At 47.0% G+C, this 15,383-nt stretch overlaps 1 protein-coding gene across 1 annotated transcript in view; it reads right to left on the bottom strand.

Moving 5' to 3' along the window:
- RBM48 (RNA binding motif protein 48) overlaps nucleotides 1–15,383 on the bottom strand; it is a 48,701-nt gene that overhangs the window by 10,207 nt on the left and 23,111 nt on the right. Inside the window, exon 3 of the mRNA XM_030200380.1 lies at nucleotides 9,035–9,180. Coding sequence (XP_030056240.1) covers nucleotides 9,035–9,180 — 146 coding nt within the window. The remainder of the gene's footprint in view (nucleotides 1–9,034; nucleotides 9,181–15,383) is intronic.

Below are 15,383 nucleotides of genomic sequence, written 5' to 3'. Positions count from 1 at the left end.
GAGTGCAGCCTGGAACAGAATAAAAATGGGCCTAGGGGGGTGGAGTTGGATTCTAAACCCCGAACAGATTCTGCAGCACCGACTGCCCAAACCGTCGCGTCGGGTATCCTGCTGAAGGCAGTAGTGAGATGTGAATGTGTGGGTTGAAGACCACGTCGCAGCCTTGCAAATCTCTTCTATAGTGGCTGACTTCAAGTGGGCCACCGACGCCGCCATGGCTCTAACACTATGAGCTGTGACATGACCCTCAAGAGTCAGCCCAGCTTGGGCATAAGTGAAGGAAATGCAATCTGCTAGCCAATTGGAAATGGTGCGTTTCCCGACTACGACTCCCCTTCTGTTGGGATCAAAAGCAACAAAAACATTTGGGCAGACTGTCTGAAGGGGCTTGTCCGCTCCACGTGAAAGGCCAATGCTCTCTTGCAGTCCAAGGTTTGGAACTGACATTCAGCAGGGCGGGTATGAGGACGGGGAAAAAATGTTGGCAAGACAATTGACTGGTTCAGATGGAACTCCGACACCACCTTCGGTAAGAACTAAGGATGCGTGTGGAGGACTACTCTGTTGTGATGAAACTTGAGATAAGGAGCACGCACTACCAAGGCTTGAAGCTCACTGACTCTATGAGCTGAAGTAACAGCCACCAAGAAAATGACCTTCCAGGTCAAGTACTTCAGATGGCAGGAATTCAGTGGCTAAAAAGGAGCTTTCATCAGCTGGGTGAGAACGACGTTGAGATCCCATGACACTGGTGGAGGTTTGACAGGGAGCTTTGACAAAAGCAAACCTCTCATGAAATGAACAACTAAAGGCTGTCCAGAGATAGGCTTACCATCTACACGTTGATGAAAAGCACTAAATCGCACTAAGGTGAACTCTTATGGAGTTGGTCTTGAGACCAGACTCTGATAAGTGTAGAAGGTATTCAAGCAGGGTCTGTGTAGGACACGAGCAAGGATCTAGGGCCTTGCTATCACACCAGGGGGCAAAAGCACCTCTTCGTGAAATCTTTCATGGACGCAAGCAAGATTCGGGACACACCCTCAGGGAGACCCAAGGAAGCGAATTCTACGCTCTCAACATCCAGGCCGTGAAAAGCCAGAGATTGGAGGTTGGGATGCAGAAGCGCCCCCTTGTTCCGAGGGTTGGAAAACACTTCAATCTGCACGGTTCTTTGGAGGACAGCTCCAGAAGAAGAGGGAACCAAATCTGATGCGGCCAGAAAGGAGCGACCAGAATCATGGTTCCGCAGTCCTGCTTGAGTTTCAGCGAAGTCTTCCCCACCAGAGGTATGGGAGGATATGCGTACAGAAGGCCCTTGCCCTATGAAGGAGAAAGGCATCCGACGCTAGTCTGTCATGAGCCTGAAGTCTGGAACAAAATAGAGGGACTTTGTGATTGACCTGAGTGGCAAAAAGATTCACTGAGGGGGTGTCCCACTCTCGGAAGGTCTTGCGTACGACGCCCGCATTGAGCGACCACTCGTGAGGTTGCATTATCCTGCTCAATCTGTCAGCCAGACTGTTGTTTACACCTGCCAGATAAGTGGCTTGGAGAAACATGCCATAACGGCGAGCCCAAAACCACATCCTGATGGCTTCCCGACACAGGGGGCGAGATCCGGTGCCCCCCTGCTTGTTGATGTAGTACATAGCAACCTGATTGTGTGTCTGAATTTGGATAATTTGGTTGGACAGCCGATCTCTGAAAGCCTTTAGAGCGTTCCAGACCGCTCGCAACTCCAGGAGATTGATCTGAAGATTCTTTTCCTGGAGGGACCAAATTCCTTGAGTGTGAAGCCCATCTACATGAGCTCCCCACCCCAAGAGAGATGCATCTGTCGTCAACACTTTTTGTGGCTGAGGAATATGAAAGGGACGTCCCAAGGTCAAATTGGAAAGGCATAATTTTACCATAGCTGAAGAATGAACATACTGTTGGGTTGTGTCCATCTACCAGCAGGTAGAGATAGAGATTACAAAGCTGAAGGCAGTGACAGCAGACAGCCAGTGCCTCCTTCACTTCAGTATATCTCTCATCACAAAGCAGAATCAGACGATAGAAAACTGGAAGCCTTCCTCACCAACAATACACAACAGAAACTCATCTTCCCAACGTATAAAAAAAAAAGCAAAAGAAAAACCATCACACTTGCAAGGGACTCTTCTTTCATTTTTTTTTTTTAAACTGAACGGCAGGAAAACCAACCACAGCTGACAAAGGGTGGGATCCTAGCGTCATCTGCTGCGACTAAAGGAAAGAAAACTATCAGCAGGTAAGGCATAATTTTACCTTCCTTAGCCTCCGCGGAAGATGAATCCAGGAATTGTTGGGATGTACCAAAGCAATTCCTAACTAGGGTGGGAAGCCGCCGCCACTGCCCGAGACAGAACCGCTGCTCCAAAGAAGCAGCCACATCTACCCTATAATGCTTCGAGAAGTATGCAGAGATGTCCACGTGACCGCTCTACAAATCTCATCCAGCGAAAGCAAACCTGTTTCTGCCCAAGAGGTCGACTGTAGCTTCTTGGAATGAGCCTGTAATGCCACCGGCGGGGTACGACCCCCCAAAATATATGTGGAAGCAATGGCCTCTTTAATTCATCAAGAAATCATCAGTTTAGACGCTGCTTCTCCCCAATGGGGACCAACAAGAAGAACAAAGAGATGATCCGAAAGCCAGAAATCATTTGACATCTGCAAATACCGGAGAATCCTCTGAACATCCACAAGCTAAAGAGCTGCGTACTCTGCTGGATAATCCACCTTCTGAAAGGAGGGAAGAAAAAAAAAAAAAGAGGCTGACTGAGATGGAAAGCCGAAACTACTTTTGGTAAGAACCAAAAAAACACCGTTTTATGAGTAAGATCCTTATCAGAAGCCTTCCGCAACGGCTCAAATGGAGCCCTCTGCAAAGCTTGGAGAACAAGATTGAGCTTCCAGGGCGGACAAAGCTGCCACAGCAAAGAATGGAGGTGCAGAGTCTCCTCAAAAAATGCACCACACCTGGGTGCGAAGCCAGAGAAGAGCCCGACACCCGTCCCCAGAAGCAGTCTAACATCACCACCTGCACAAAGCAAATTATAGGCTAGACCCTTCTGCAACCCATCCTGCAAAAAAGCCAAACAGCCAAGGCACAGACACCTGCAGTGGAGACCCAGTGTGGGCCATACACCATGCCTCAAAGGTCCTCCACACCAGGCCATACGCGGTCAAAGTGGACCGCTTGCAGGCTCACAATAAGGTAGCTATCACTACATTTGAATAACCCTTTTTCCTCAAACGTGACCTCTCAAGAACCAGGCCATAAGGCCAAAGTGGGAGGGATCCTCCATCTGTATCGGCCACTGGTGGAGACTGGGATTGACCGAAAGTTGAAACAGCGGAGCCACCAGCAGATGCACTAGGTCCACATACCAAGAGTGCCATGGCCAATCTGGAGCTACCACAATGACTCGACCCCGGTGGCAAGTGATTCAGAAGAGGATATGCAGCCAAGAGGAAAAAACATACAGAATGTCCTCCTGCCAGGGTTGCAGCAGAGCATCCAGCCCTGCGGAGCTGCCCTCTCTTCGACGACAGAAGTGTGGGCACCTACGGATTCAGATGGGACGCCATCAGATTTACCTTTGGTATTCCCCACCTGTGGCAAATCTGTAGAAACACCGTCGCAGATAGCTCTCATTCTGAGTCCAGCAGATGACGACTGAGAAAATCTGCTCGCACATTGCAAAGGTCCAGACTTGAAGGCACGCACTGCTTATCTTAAAAGATCTTTGTCAAGACCATTTTTTATCTGATGTTTTTGGAAGTGCTTCATATCTGAAATACTGAAATAAATTTCACAAAAAAACTCCCGAAGCAGGCCTTGTGGCCGAAACACTGCGTTGTATTGAGTCTTATCAATAAACATTTACAACTCAAGACTGTCTCTGGAATCCGTAGTCTATCTCACAGTTTTACCAGTCGTGGGATCATAGAGTTCTCCGCTTTTGCGGATTTCTGTTTGGTCCTCTGCCCACTCCATGAGATGGCATGCCTTGGTGGCCAGGACCCAACTGTGTTCCCCCTGACATCACACGAACTGCCTTGCCCATCAACGAGTCCTGAAAGGTTCGTAAGGCATTTATCACCGCACACAGTTCCAGGCGGTTGATTGGCCACGCCACTTTCTACACTGTCCACTACCCCTGAGCCTGAAGGTGAAGCCAATTTGCTCCCCAGCTCGAGAGGCTGGCATCTGTGACAACCACCACCCACTGTGGAGGCACCAAGGGCATTTCCTTCCACAGGGAGGAATTGTGGAGCCACCAGTTCATGCTCTGTCGTGCCTTGGGCAGCGAAGGAAGTCACCGCTAATACTTCTGGGTCACTACCTCTAAATTGGCTGCCATACAGCCCAATACCTGAATGTAATCCCAGGCTCGAGGGCTCGGCAACCCCAGCAGACTGAAGCTTGACCTGCCTGTCCTTGGGCAAGAACACCTGGCCCTCAGCCGTGTTGAACTGGACACCCAGGTATTCCAGGACCTGGGACAGAATGAAGTGGCTCTTCTGAAGATTGACCACCCAGCCCAAGGAATCCAAGAGCGAGATGGACCAGAAAGTGGCTGTGCTGACTCTCCTCTGCCAAGTCCGCTCAAATCAGCCAGTCATTAAGCTAGGGGTGCACTCTGATGCCCTCCTTCTGTAGAAATGTCATAACTACCATGACTTTGGAAAACATGTGAGGGGCTGTAGCTAGGCCAAAAGCCAACGCCTGAAACTCGAAATGACGTCCCCATGGCAAACCGGAGAAACCACTGATGAGGCCAAATAGGGCTGTGCAGATAACACCTCCTTGAAGTCTAGTGCAGTGGAAAAACTCCCCAAGCTGCACTGCTGTCACCACAAACTGAAGAGCCTCCATATGGAAATGCCAGACCACAAGACACTGGTTCATCTTCTGGCGATCCAGAATAGGGTGGAAGGAGCCCCCTTGCAAGGCACCACAAAATAAACTATCACCTTGTCATGTGCCCTACCTCAACGCAAGCGACGTCCTCGGGCTGCACGGGATCCCATCGACACGCACACTTGACTGGCACTGCTTGAGCCATGTGTGTGTAGTCCTCTCTGGGTTTGTTCAGAAAGCAGTGGTTGCAGGCTCCTTAATTGCTTTGCTTCCATGCACCTGTTTCTGCTCTCTCTCTGCCTGGCTTCCAGGCTCCTTGATTGCTTTGCTTCCACCCACCTATTTCTGCTCTTCCTCTGCCTGGCTTCCCTTGTTTCTCTCCTATTGGTCTTCCGGTTCCTCCTTCCCCTGCTCTTGTCCTATGGCTGGGCCCCTTCTCCCTGCTGATGTCAGACGCCAGCACTTTATCAGCTGAGCTCTCCCTGGACTCCATGCTTCGGCTTCTACTTTGGTAGGTGTTTCTAACTGTAATCTGCTTCTTATCTACTGATCCCTCATTGCTGCCTTTGCCTGTACCCGGATTACTCTCTTGCCTGCCTACTGACTTTCGCCTGTACCCGGATTACTCTCTTGCCTGCCTACTGACTTTTGCCTGTAACTGGATTACGCTCTTGCCTGCCTACTGACTTGCCTTCACCCGGATTACTCTCTTGCCTGCCGCCTGCCTGCCGCTTGTACCTGGATTACTCTCTTGACCTGCTGCCTGCCTGGCTGATACATTCATCACCCCGCTTCCAGCTCCGTCCCGTAAGTCCTGCAGGCCGCCTGCACCTAGGGGCTGAACCTCTGGGGAATGGCGATCACTGCAGGTGAAACCCGGGGTTGTCCAGCCGCCAAGCAGAACCTGGACCGAATACCGGGCTCAGCAGCGCTCTACTTGGTACAAGAACTCACAAGTCTGACACACCTGGAGCAAATCTCAGATAGAGGCAAGGGCATCACCACCCTGAGATCCAGGAGCGAGTGCAACGTGTCCTCGACTGCCAACGCAGTGGCACACCTGGACTTCAGGAACACCTTGCCAACCGGCGAGGAGAACTCAATTCTGTAACCTTCTCTGATAATGTTTAAGCCTAAGTGGTCTGATGTGATGTTGTCCTCTCCTCGTTGAAGAGAGTCAGCCGATCCCCTATCCTGAGCACCTAAGTGCCCTATCATTGGGAAGTGTGGTTGCCTGACCCCTGTCGCGCTGCTGAAACTGGGGGCGCTGAAAGGTCCCTGTATTGCACCCTGGTCGGTAACGCTGAACCTCACAGAAGTGAGGTCGTGCAGCCCCCACCCGCGGAGCTGGCCTGGGCTTATCCTCGGGGAGCCTCTGCTACTTAGAATCTCCGAAATCCTTAATCTTCTCCAAATCTTCCCCCAAAAAACAGTCTGCCCCAAAAGAGGAGCCAAGTAAGCTTTGCTTAGATGCCAAATCAACAGCCCAATGAAAAAGCCACAACAAACCGCCGGGAGGAGACTGCCGAGGCGAACTGTTTGGCTGAAGCCCGCACCAGATCATAAAGGTAGTCAGCCAAATAAACCAATCCCGACTCCATGTGAGGCAAGGCACCCCTGAAGGCCGGAGCAGACTCCTGGTCTTGCTCCAGAACTTACTGTAACCAGCTAAGACATGCCCTGGTGGCGTAAGAACTACAGAGAGAAGCCCAGAGGGACAGCGCAGGAACCTCAAAGGTATGCTTAAATGAAGCCTCCAGCCGCCGATCTTGCATGTCCTTTAAAGCCACTCTGTCCTCCACCGGAAGAGTTGTCTTCTTAGTAACTGCAGATGAGACAAAGCCTTGGCCACCTTCAAACCCCCCTCAGGATTGGACCACTGGGCCGAAATAAGCTCCTGAATGGCCTCATGCACAGGAAAGGTCCTAGACGGCGTCCTCGTGCTCACCAGTTTGGAACTGACTACAGCTGCAGCCTGTGCCTCAGGGTCCTCAATGTTCAGAGCCTCCAAGGCGCGACAAATGAGCGAAGACAGTTCATCCCAATGAAAAAGGCGCTCTGCAGCAGGATCATCAGATTTCTCCTAAGGAACCCACGAGGGGCGCAAGGACTCCCTAGAGCCGGAAACTACCTATGGGGAGCCAAAAAGGGTCCTAACAACCCCACCTCCTACGCAGCACTGAATCACCTCCTCTTTAAGGCTGGGTCCTCTGCAGAATGCTGTAGGGCCACCTGGAAAACAGACCTCCTGAGGGGTAGCCACAGGAAAATGCTGAGGGGGCAAAGCCTTCTTCAATAAGTAGACCTGGTGAAGGAGAAGGACAAAATCCGGGGGAAAAACTCCTCAGAATCAGGAGCAGTGGAGGCATAACCTGAAGGCGGCCCCACAGCTGAGGAAGTACCCCCCCCCCATCAGCAGCAAACTGTGAAGTCCCAGAGCAGGCCGCAAAGCATCTGACTCCACTAAAAGCTGCTAAGACGGCACCTCGTTGGCGGGCGCCAAAAAAAATGGCGCACGCGCCTGACATGTCGGCGTGGGAATCAGACCACTTGGGGGGAGAGGGCATCACCAGTGTCTGACAGGGCATCCATACACCCAGCCATACCCAGCCCTGTTGCTGAGCGATGCTTGCCACCATGCGAGTACCGCTTGATGGTCTCTGCTGTGCTTCCCCCCCAAAGGAACAGTCAAACAAACATTCACCACAGGTGCACAGCACACTTCCTGCCTACAGCAAGACATCCCAGGGAAGCCTGCCGTTGATTGGGCTCGGCAGGCTAAAGGCAGCGGTTCTGGAGATGCTTCAGCACTGATCCCCTCTGCAGCCTGTCCAGCCTGCAGCTGCAGAGCCTGTCTCCCGTATTACTTTTTTTTTTAATGGCTGAAACCAGAAGAAACACAAGGTCTGTTGTCGTGCCTCCCCCCCCCCCCCCCCCCCCCCCCCCCAGTGAGGAAGGCTACAGTCCCAAAAACAGCCCACACTCTGAGAGGAAAGGGACCATGGGGTGAGGCAGAGACCCAGGCCAAGTATATCCCTAAAGTTGGTACAGATACCAAACACCCTCAAAGCTCAACTGGCCAAAAGGCCCAGGAGATGAATCCAGGAGCTGCTGAGACGCAGTTTACTACCCGCTAGAGATAGAGATATACTGAAGTGAAGGAGGAGCTGGCCATCTGGTATCACTACCTTCAGCTTTGTAATCCCTATCTCCATCTGCTGGTAGATGGACACAACCCACTAGTTGCTGGATTCATCTGCTGCAGAGGCTAAGGAATAAATCTTATGTAATATAACACTGATGTCCCGATGCTCAAAACTCCTGGTGCTGTAAGGAACAGCACAGGAACAGTGCAGCAAAACAGCTTCCTAATGCTCAATGCTAATGGTAAGCAAATATAGGCAAGCTGTTAGCATCGAGCATTAGGAAGTTAAGGGGGAGGATTGTGCCTGGACATGCGCACAAGAGAAAGATATACAGGGAGAGAAGGAGCAGCTGAAGGATGTTTTAGCTGCCAAACTAGGCTGGTCTTTGGGACTCCATTCCTTCTGGCAAACAGGCGGCCATTTGGAGAACATTTTAGACTGCAAAAGTATTTGAAGAATCAGAAAAAAACGAAAGCTGTAACTGAGCTGCGTGCATCTTGGCAGCATGTCAGGTCTCACTCTCATGGTCTCATGTGCTCCCCAGGCTGCTTTTCCACTTCGTGAAAGTGTTCTGAGAGGATGATAGGGAAGAAGGACCTGCTTGCATGAGGGGGCCAGAAACACTGCAGCAGCTCAAAGGCACTCTATTTTACGCCTGTAGACACCCTAAAGCTAGCTCCAAGTTGGCATAAGGTTTCCGGCAGTAAGGGCACTGTTCTTTGAGCATCGAAGGGAATAGAAATGACCTAATTTAAATCCTATTAGCATATTATTTGCACTGGTCTGGGGTGAGCTCGCTATTTCCCACAGTAAGGGCCTCCGAGCACTATGTGCTAGTAAATGCAGGCGCTAGTCCAGCGCTAATGGCCGCTAGCTCCCACATTTGCTTCTGAGCATTGGTGCCTGAATGATAAAACCTACAGTAGGGGAAAACACAGATCTTGCTTTGACATCTCATTTATATGAAATAAAACCAAAATTAAGGCTCAGTCACCTCTTTTAGATGTTGCTTTGGCTATAAACTTTCTGCGTTCCTGCAGCTTCTCTCTGGTCTCTTGGACAGTTTCAAATTCTGGGGCATAACACACATGAAGCAAACCACCAAAGAAACTCCTTTCATCCAGTTTTCTTTTGGCTACTCTACAAAAAAGAAATAATTTCCATAAGCAGGCCATTAATGGCATTGTATTTCACTGCAGCTTCAAGAAAGATTTATATATTAGGATTTATTTACCGTCTTTTTGAAAGAACTCACTCAAGGCGATGTACAGTAAGAATAAAACTTAAGCAATGGACAATTACAGAAGAAAAAATATTCAAATAACAATACAAAGTATGGCATAGTATACTACTTACAATGTGAACACAGTTCCAGATATTGATATACAGCCCTAGATTAACCTAAAACTTGAAATTAGAATAAAGGAACTCACTAAAGGTCAAATTCAACTAGTCACTTCATATTTCAATGTGAACTTGCCCCAAGACAACTTTCAATAAGTGGAAAATTTGTTTCTACCTTTCAGCTAGTGCATTAATGGTGAAATTAGAAGTTGTCAGAAAGTCTGGGTTAAATTGGCAGACTGAATAGATCGTCTCATTATCATTAGTCTGTGAATCTAGAAATACAAACAAAGGGCTAGATTTACTAGCATGTGTTAATTATTTAACCCAAGATCTCTTATTAGCAACAGAGTCTAAATACTAGTCATATAAAGAACATAAGTGTTGCCATACTGGGACAGACCGAAGGTCCATCAAGCCCAGTATTCTGTTTCTAACAATAGCCAATCCAGATCACAAGTACCTGGCAAGATCCCAGAACAGTAAAACAGATTTTATGTTGCATATTCTAGGACAGGGGTAGGCAACTCCGGTCCTTGAGAGCCGCAGGCAGGTCAGGTTTTCAGGATATCCACAATGAATATGCAAGAGATAGATTTGCATACCATGGAGGCTAGTGCTTGCAAATCTATCTCCTGCATATTCATTGTGGATATCCTGAAAACCTGACCTGCCTTCGGCTCTCGAGGACCGGAGTTGCCTACCCCTGTCCTAGGAATAAGAAGTGGATTTAGCCTTTCCTCATAGGGAAGTCATCTCATCCCCTTTATCATATTCATTGCCCTTCTCTGTACCTTTTCTTATTCCACTATAAAGAGTAAATAAGTTCTTGCCTGCTCATTTTCTTTCCTCGATTCCTTCCAGACCAATCCAGATGCTTGGGTTTCTGATATTATATTTATACATATCTATATCTCTCTATATCATACATACATAAGTATACAGCTAGGGCAAAGCCACCAAGAGATCATCCAAAAAGCATTAAAAAAAAAAGTTAGAAAATACAAAATACTGAATCTAAACAGGAATGGGTGGGTTCTGGACTGCTCTGGAGGGACTCAAGGAAAGAAAATTAGCAGGTAAGAACTAAAACTTACCCTTCCTTATCATCCCACCAGACCAATCCAGACACTTAGGATATAACAACAAAGCAGTAAATTACACAGGGTGGGACAAAGTAAGCCCTGCATCAGCCTGAGCCTGAACATCCAATCTATGACAGACGAATGAATGCATAGTGGGACCAGGTAGCTGCTTTACAGAAGGTGCACTCGGGAGACGGAGGGAAAGAGTTTGGTTTTGCTGACACCAGTCCACAAAAATTCTCCAGCTAGTTGATTGTGTTCAAGACCATGCATTATTACATCTCAGGCAAGCTGCTTTTCAGAAAGATTACAGTACTGAGACAAGTTTAGTTACTTTGTTTAGTGAACTAAGAAGTATTTTGGATGCTTGGGATATAGTATTGGTAATCACCTAGCCTTGGCATTTGATGTTATCGATCACTCTTTGCTGTTGACTTGACTAAGGGCTATAGGGTTGCAAGTGGTAGTATGGGGCTGGTTTCAGAATTTTGTTTGCGAGATTGGTCTTTTTCAGCAATACAGGAAATAGTTCGTGATTAGATAGTTCTCTCCCTCATGCTTTCAATTGTGGGGTCCCCCAAGGGTCATATTTATCCCCGATTCTGTCAATATATTTTTAAGACCCCGTTAGATCTGATTGACCAATTTGGAATTAGTCCATATGTTTACGCTGACAATATTTTGTTGGTGGCGTGGGTTTCACCCAAAATGTTTGAGATGGCTTCTATTCAATGTTGCTTACAGGGAATCTGGCGATCTTAAGGAGCAATTGAATGGTCTTGAATATGAAAAAGACTGTGGCCTGCTGGATTATAGGTAAATGGGAAAGATCCGGTACTTCTACTCAGTTATGTGGGGAAACTATTCCAGTTGTTGATGAATTTAAGTACTTAGGAGTCTGGTTAGATTATCAGTTGGACTTTACAGGTCACATAGACTTGCAAGTCAGGGGTGTGCGACTTTATGCAAATTGCTTGCGATACGAGAGTACGTGAATGAAAAGGCCTTTCAATGCTTGATGTATGCCTTGTTCGTGCCTCAGTTAAGACTATGCAAATGTGATTTTGATTGGGTTTCCTCAATATCATCTGAGAAAACTCCAGACATTGCAAAATGTAGCGATTTGCATCCTAGATAGGTCGAGCAGTCAGTTACATGTCACTCCACTTTACATCCAATACCACTGGTTACCATTGTATTTTAGATTGCAATTTAAAATACTGAACACATAAGGCGTATTACAAGCAGGTGCCATTACCACTAGTGTCATTAACAAAAACATATAACCTGAATAGGGATACGCACTCCTTGGAATCTCTTAGTTTGGGATTCAAGCTCAGTTGAGTAGTACACACAAATGGGTTTTTTATGTGGTTGCCCCAGACCTCTGGAATAAAACATCTTTAACTCTGAGGGCAGAATGTTGTTTGCTGAGCTTCAAAACGTGTGTTAAAAGCTCATCCGTTTTCACTGACTTTTCCCACTATTAGTTTGGGGGATTAATATAGGGTGCCTCTGGAATGAGTATTCTGTGTGCTTTCCTATATTTGCATGCACTGCCTTGACTGCATGCAAATTCCTCTCATGAATATTCACTGTGGATATCCTGAAAACCTGAATGGCTGGGGTGCCTCCAGGACCAGGCTTGGGAACCACTGGCCTAAGCCATCAATATTTGAACCTCGTCTGCTACATGAAGCCGCCTTGTTTCACCTTGCTTGTTGACAAATTACTGCTACAGCATTGTCGGAAAGAATTCTTACCACCTTATTTAATAGCATTAGTTAGAACTCCAAAAAGGCCAAATAAATTACTCACACTTCCAAGCGACTGATGAACCACTGGGCTTCCTCCTGAGACAACTGGCCCCGTGTCCCTCTGTTGAGACAATATGATTGCTGAACCACTGGGCTTCCTCCTGAGGCTACTGGCCCTGTGTTCATCTGTCAAGATAATGTGCTCCTCATCCAATCAGACTGGTATCCATCATAACCATTATCCACTCTGGGAGTCTGCTCTCCCTTGCATAGACAGTGGAGGAGTGGCCTAGTGGTTAGGGTGGTGGACTTTGGTCCTGGGGAACTGAGGAACTGAGTTCAATTCCCGGCACAGGCAGCTCCTTGTGACTCTGGGCAAGTCACTTAACCCTCCATTGCCTGCCGCATTGAGCCTGCCATGAGTGGGAAAGCACGGGGTACAAATGTAACAAAAATAAAAATAAAAAATAAATAAAAATAGTCTGCAACCACCACTGAAGCCTCTTCCTGACCTCCAATGGTAGTGGCAAAACCAGACTGAAATTCTCACTTAGAGCGAGATCTACGTGAGAGAGGTGAGAGTTCTGCAAACAATGCAAGAGCATCCTGACCCATGGCACTAATTCCAACATTGCAGCCATCGAACCCAATACTTGAAGACAATGCCAAAAACTTGTCCTTGTCTGAGTGAGGAGGCTCTAAATCTGAGATTATAACTTTTGCACTCTGTGTCAGGAGAAACACTTTGCCTTATATCTGGTGTCAAATCTGACCCCCAGATACTCCACTGACTGTCACAGCGTAAGGCTGCTCTTGGAAATGTTGACTATCCATCCTAATTCCTGCAACACCTGTACCACCCACGCTGTGGCTAACTTGCTCTCCTTGAAGAATTTTGCTCTTAATAACCAATTGTCCAAATAAGGATGAAAGAAAGGAGGTGTTGATGCCCCTCTACAAGTCGCTGGTGAGGCCCCACCTGGAATATTGTGTTCAGTTTTGGAGGCCGCATCTTGCTAAAGATGTAAAAAGACTGAAAGCGGTACAAGGAAAAGCTACAAAAATGGTATGGGATTTGTGTTGCAACCCGTACGAGGAGAGACTTGTTGACCTAAATGTGAATACCCTGGAGGAAAAGAGAAATGGGGGTGACATGATACAGGCATTCAAATATTTGAAAGGTATTAATCCGCAAACAAACCTTTTCTGGAGACGGGAAGGTGGTAGAACTAGAGGACATGAATTGAGGTTGAAGGGGGGCAGACTCAGGAGTAATGTCAGGAAGTATTTTTTCCATGAAGATGGTGGTGGATATGTGGAATGCCCTTCCGCGGGAGGTGTGCGTATGACTTGTAGCGCTATAGAAATGATAAGTAGTAGTAGGTGGTGGAAATGAAAACGGCAATGGAATTCAAACGTGTGGGATAAACACAAAGGAATCCCGTTTAGAAGGAATGGATCCATGGAACCTTAGTGGAGATTGGGTTGAAACGCCGGCAATTGGGAAGCAAAACCAGTACTGGGCAGACTTCTACGGTCTACGCCCTGATCGTGACTGGATATGGATGGGCTTGAGTGTAAATTTTAAGAGGCTTCGACACTAGCTTCAGAACTTTTAGTACAAGAAGAGTGCTGGGCAGACTTCTATGGTCTTCAGCCCTGAGAATGGCAAGGACAAATCAAACTCGGGTATACATATAAAGTATCACATACCATGTAAAATGAGTTTATCTTGTTGGGCAGACTGGATGGACTGTACAGGTCTTTATATGCCGTCATTTACTTCTCTTTGCATAAGGCAGCTGTGACTACCACTAATCACAGTGAAAGTTCTAGGTGCCATGACCAGGCCAAACAGAAGAACACAAAATGGGAAATGTTGGCCTAAGATCAGGAACCTTAGCAAGTGATTATTAGACTCTGATAGGAATGTGCAAATATGCTTCTGAGAGCTCTAAGGAAGTCTGACCAACTAGAAAAGGCCAAAAAGTGTTCTCTTTCTTTGGAACTACAAAATAAAGTAACCTGTTTAAGGTCTGTCAAACAGTTGCCACCTTTGGGTGAGAACAGCAAGATGATTCCAGAAATGCCTCTGGAAGAGGATGCAAGACCTCCACAACATACCCTTTGTGAATGACTTTGATCGCCCACAGATCTGTGGTTTTTTGGGCCCACCTCCAGTAAAACTCCTTCAGTCTGCCCTTTACAACCTGTAAAGAGAAGGCCCACAAACTTTCACTGTGAACTCTGAATTATTAGCTGTTCTGGTGGAAACTTCTCACCTCCTCTATGGCCCCATGAAAGGACGAATCCCTGAAGGGAAACCTGCTGCAATGGGAGGCACTAACCCTATCACACCTATATCTACCAGCATCTTGTAAACGTCCCCTATCCAAGAAATCTATAGTGGAAGATTTGGGACAATCCTCTGGCAACCTAATAACTTTAGACTCCAAAAGACTCTTGACCAGCTTCTCCAACTCTTCTACAAAAAGTAAACCTCCTTTGAATGGTAACTTATAAATGAGTCTTTGATGTCACATCTTCAGACCAGTTCATGAACTAAAAACAATGAACAGTCACAATTAAAGCCATATTCTTAGAAAGGCCCTAATTAAATCATACAAAGCATCAGTCATGTAGGTGGTACCCAAGTCTAAAAAGATAGAAACTTGAACATCATCCATAGAAGACTACATAGAATTCTGAACTAAATGCTCTACACATCTAAAACATATACGAACCACATTGCCTCCCCAAACAACCACCAGCAAAGCCAAAGTAGAGACTTCAAAATCCTGCTTCAAAAGATTCCATTCTACAATCCTATGCGTCCTTTAACACCATTCCACTGTCAACTGGTATAACTGTCTTTTTCTGTCACAGCCTAAACAGCATTTACCCTAGGAAGTTTGAATCTATGAATTGCAACTGGGTAAAGTCTAGTCATGGACAACTCAAAAACTGGCACCAGAAACCTTCTATTCAGAGAATAATGGCCTTTTATATTTTGCAGGTGATTGAGGACTTCAAAAGAATTTCTAATACTAACCAGGAGAGGATCCTGCAGTCCAGAATCATCTAGAATTATCTACAGAAATCTTAACAGTGGATAACACCTGAGAGATTAAGGTTGCAAAATCATTCTTAAAAAAAA

This window comes from Microcaecilia unicolor, chromosome 1 (genome assembly GCF_901765095.1).
Source record: "Microcaecilia unicolor chromosome 1, aMicUni1.1, whole genome shotgun sequence".
In the NCBI taxonomy this organism is placed as follows: domain Eukaryota; kingdom Metazoa; phylum Chordata; class Amphibia; order Gymnophiona; family Siphonopidae; genus Microcaecilia; species Microcaecilia unicolor.
Note: the sequence above shows the minus strand (reverse complement) of the source record. Positions and strands in the feature narration are given on the sequence as shown.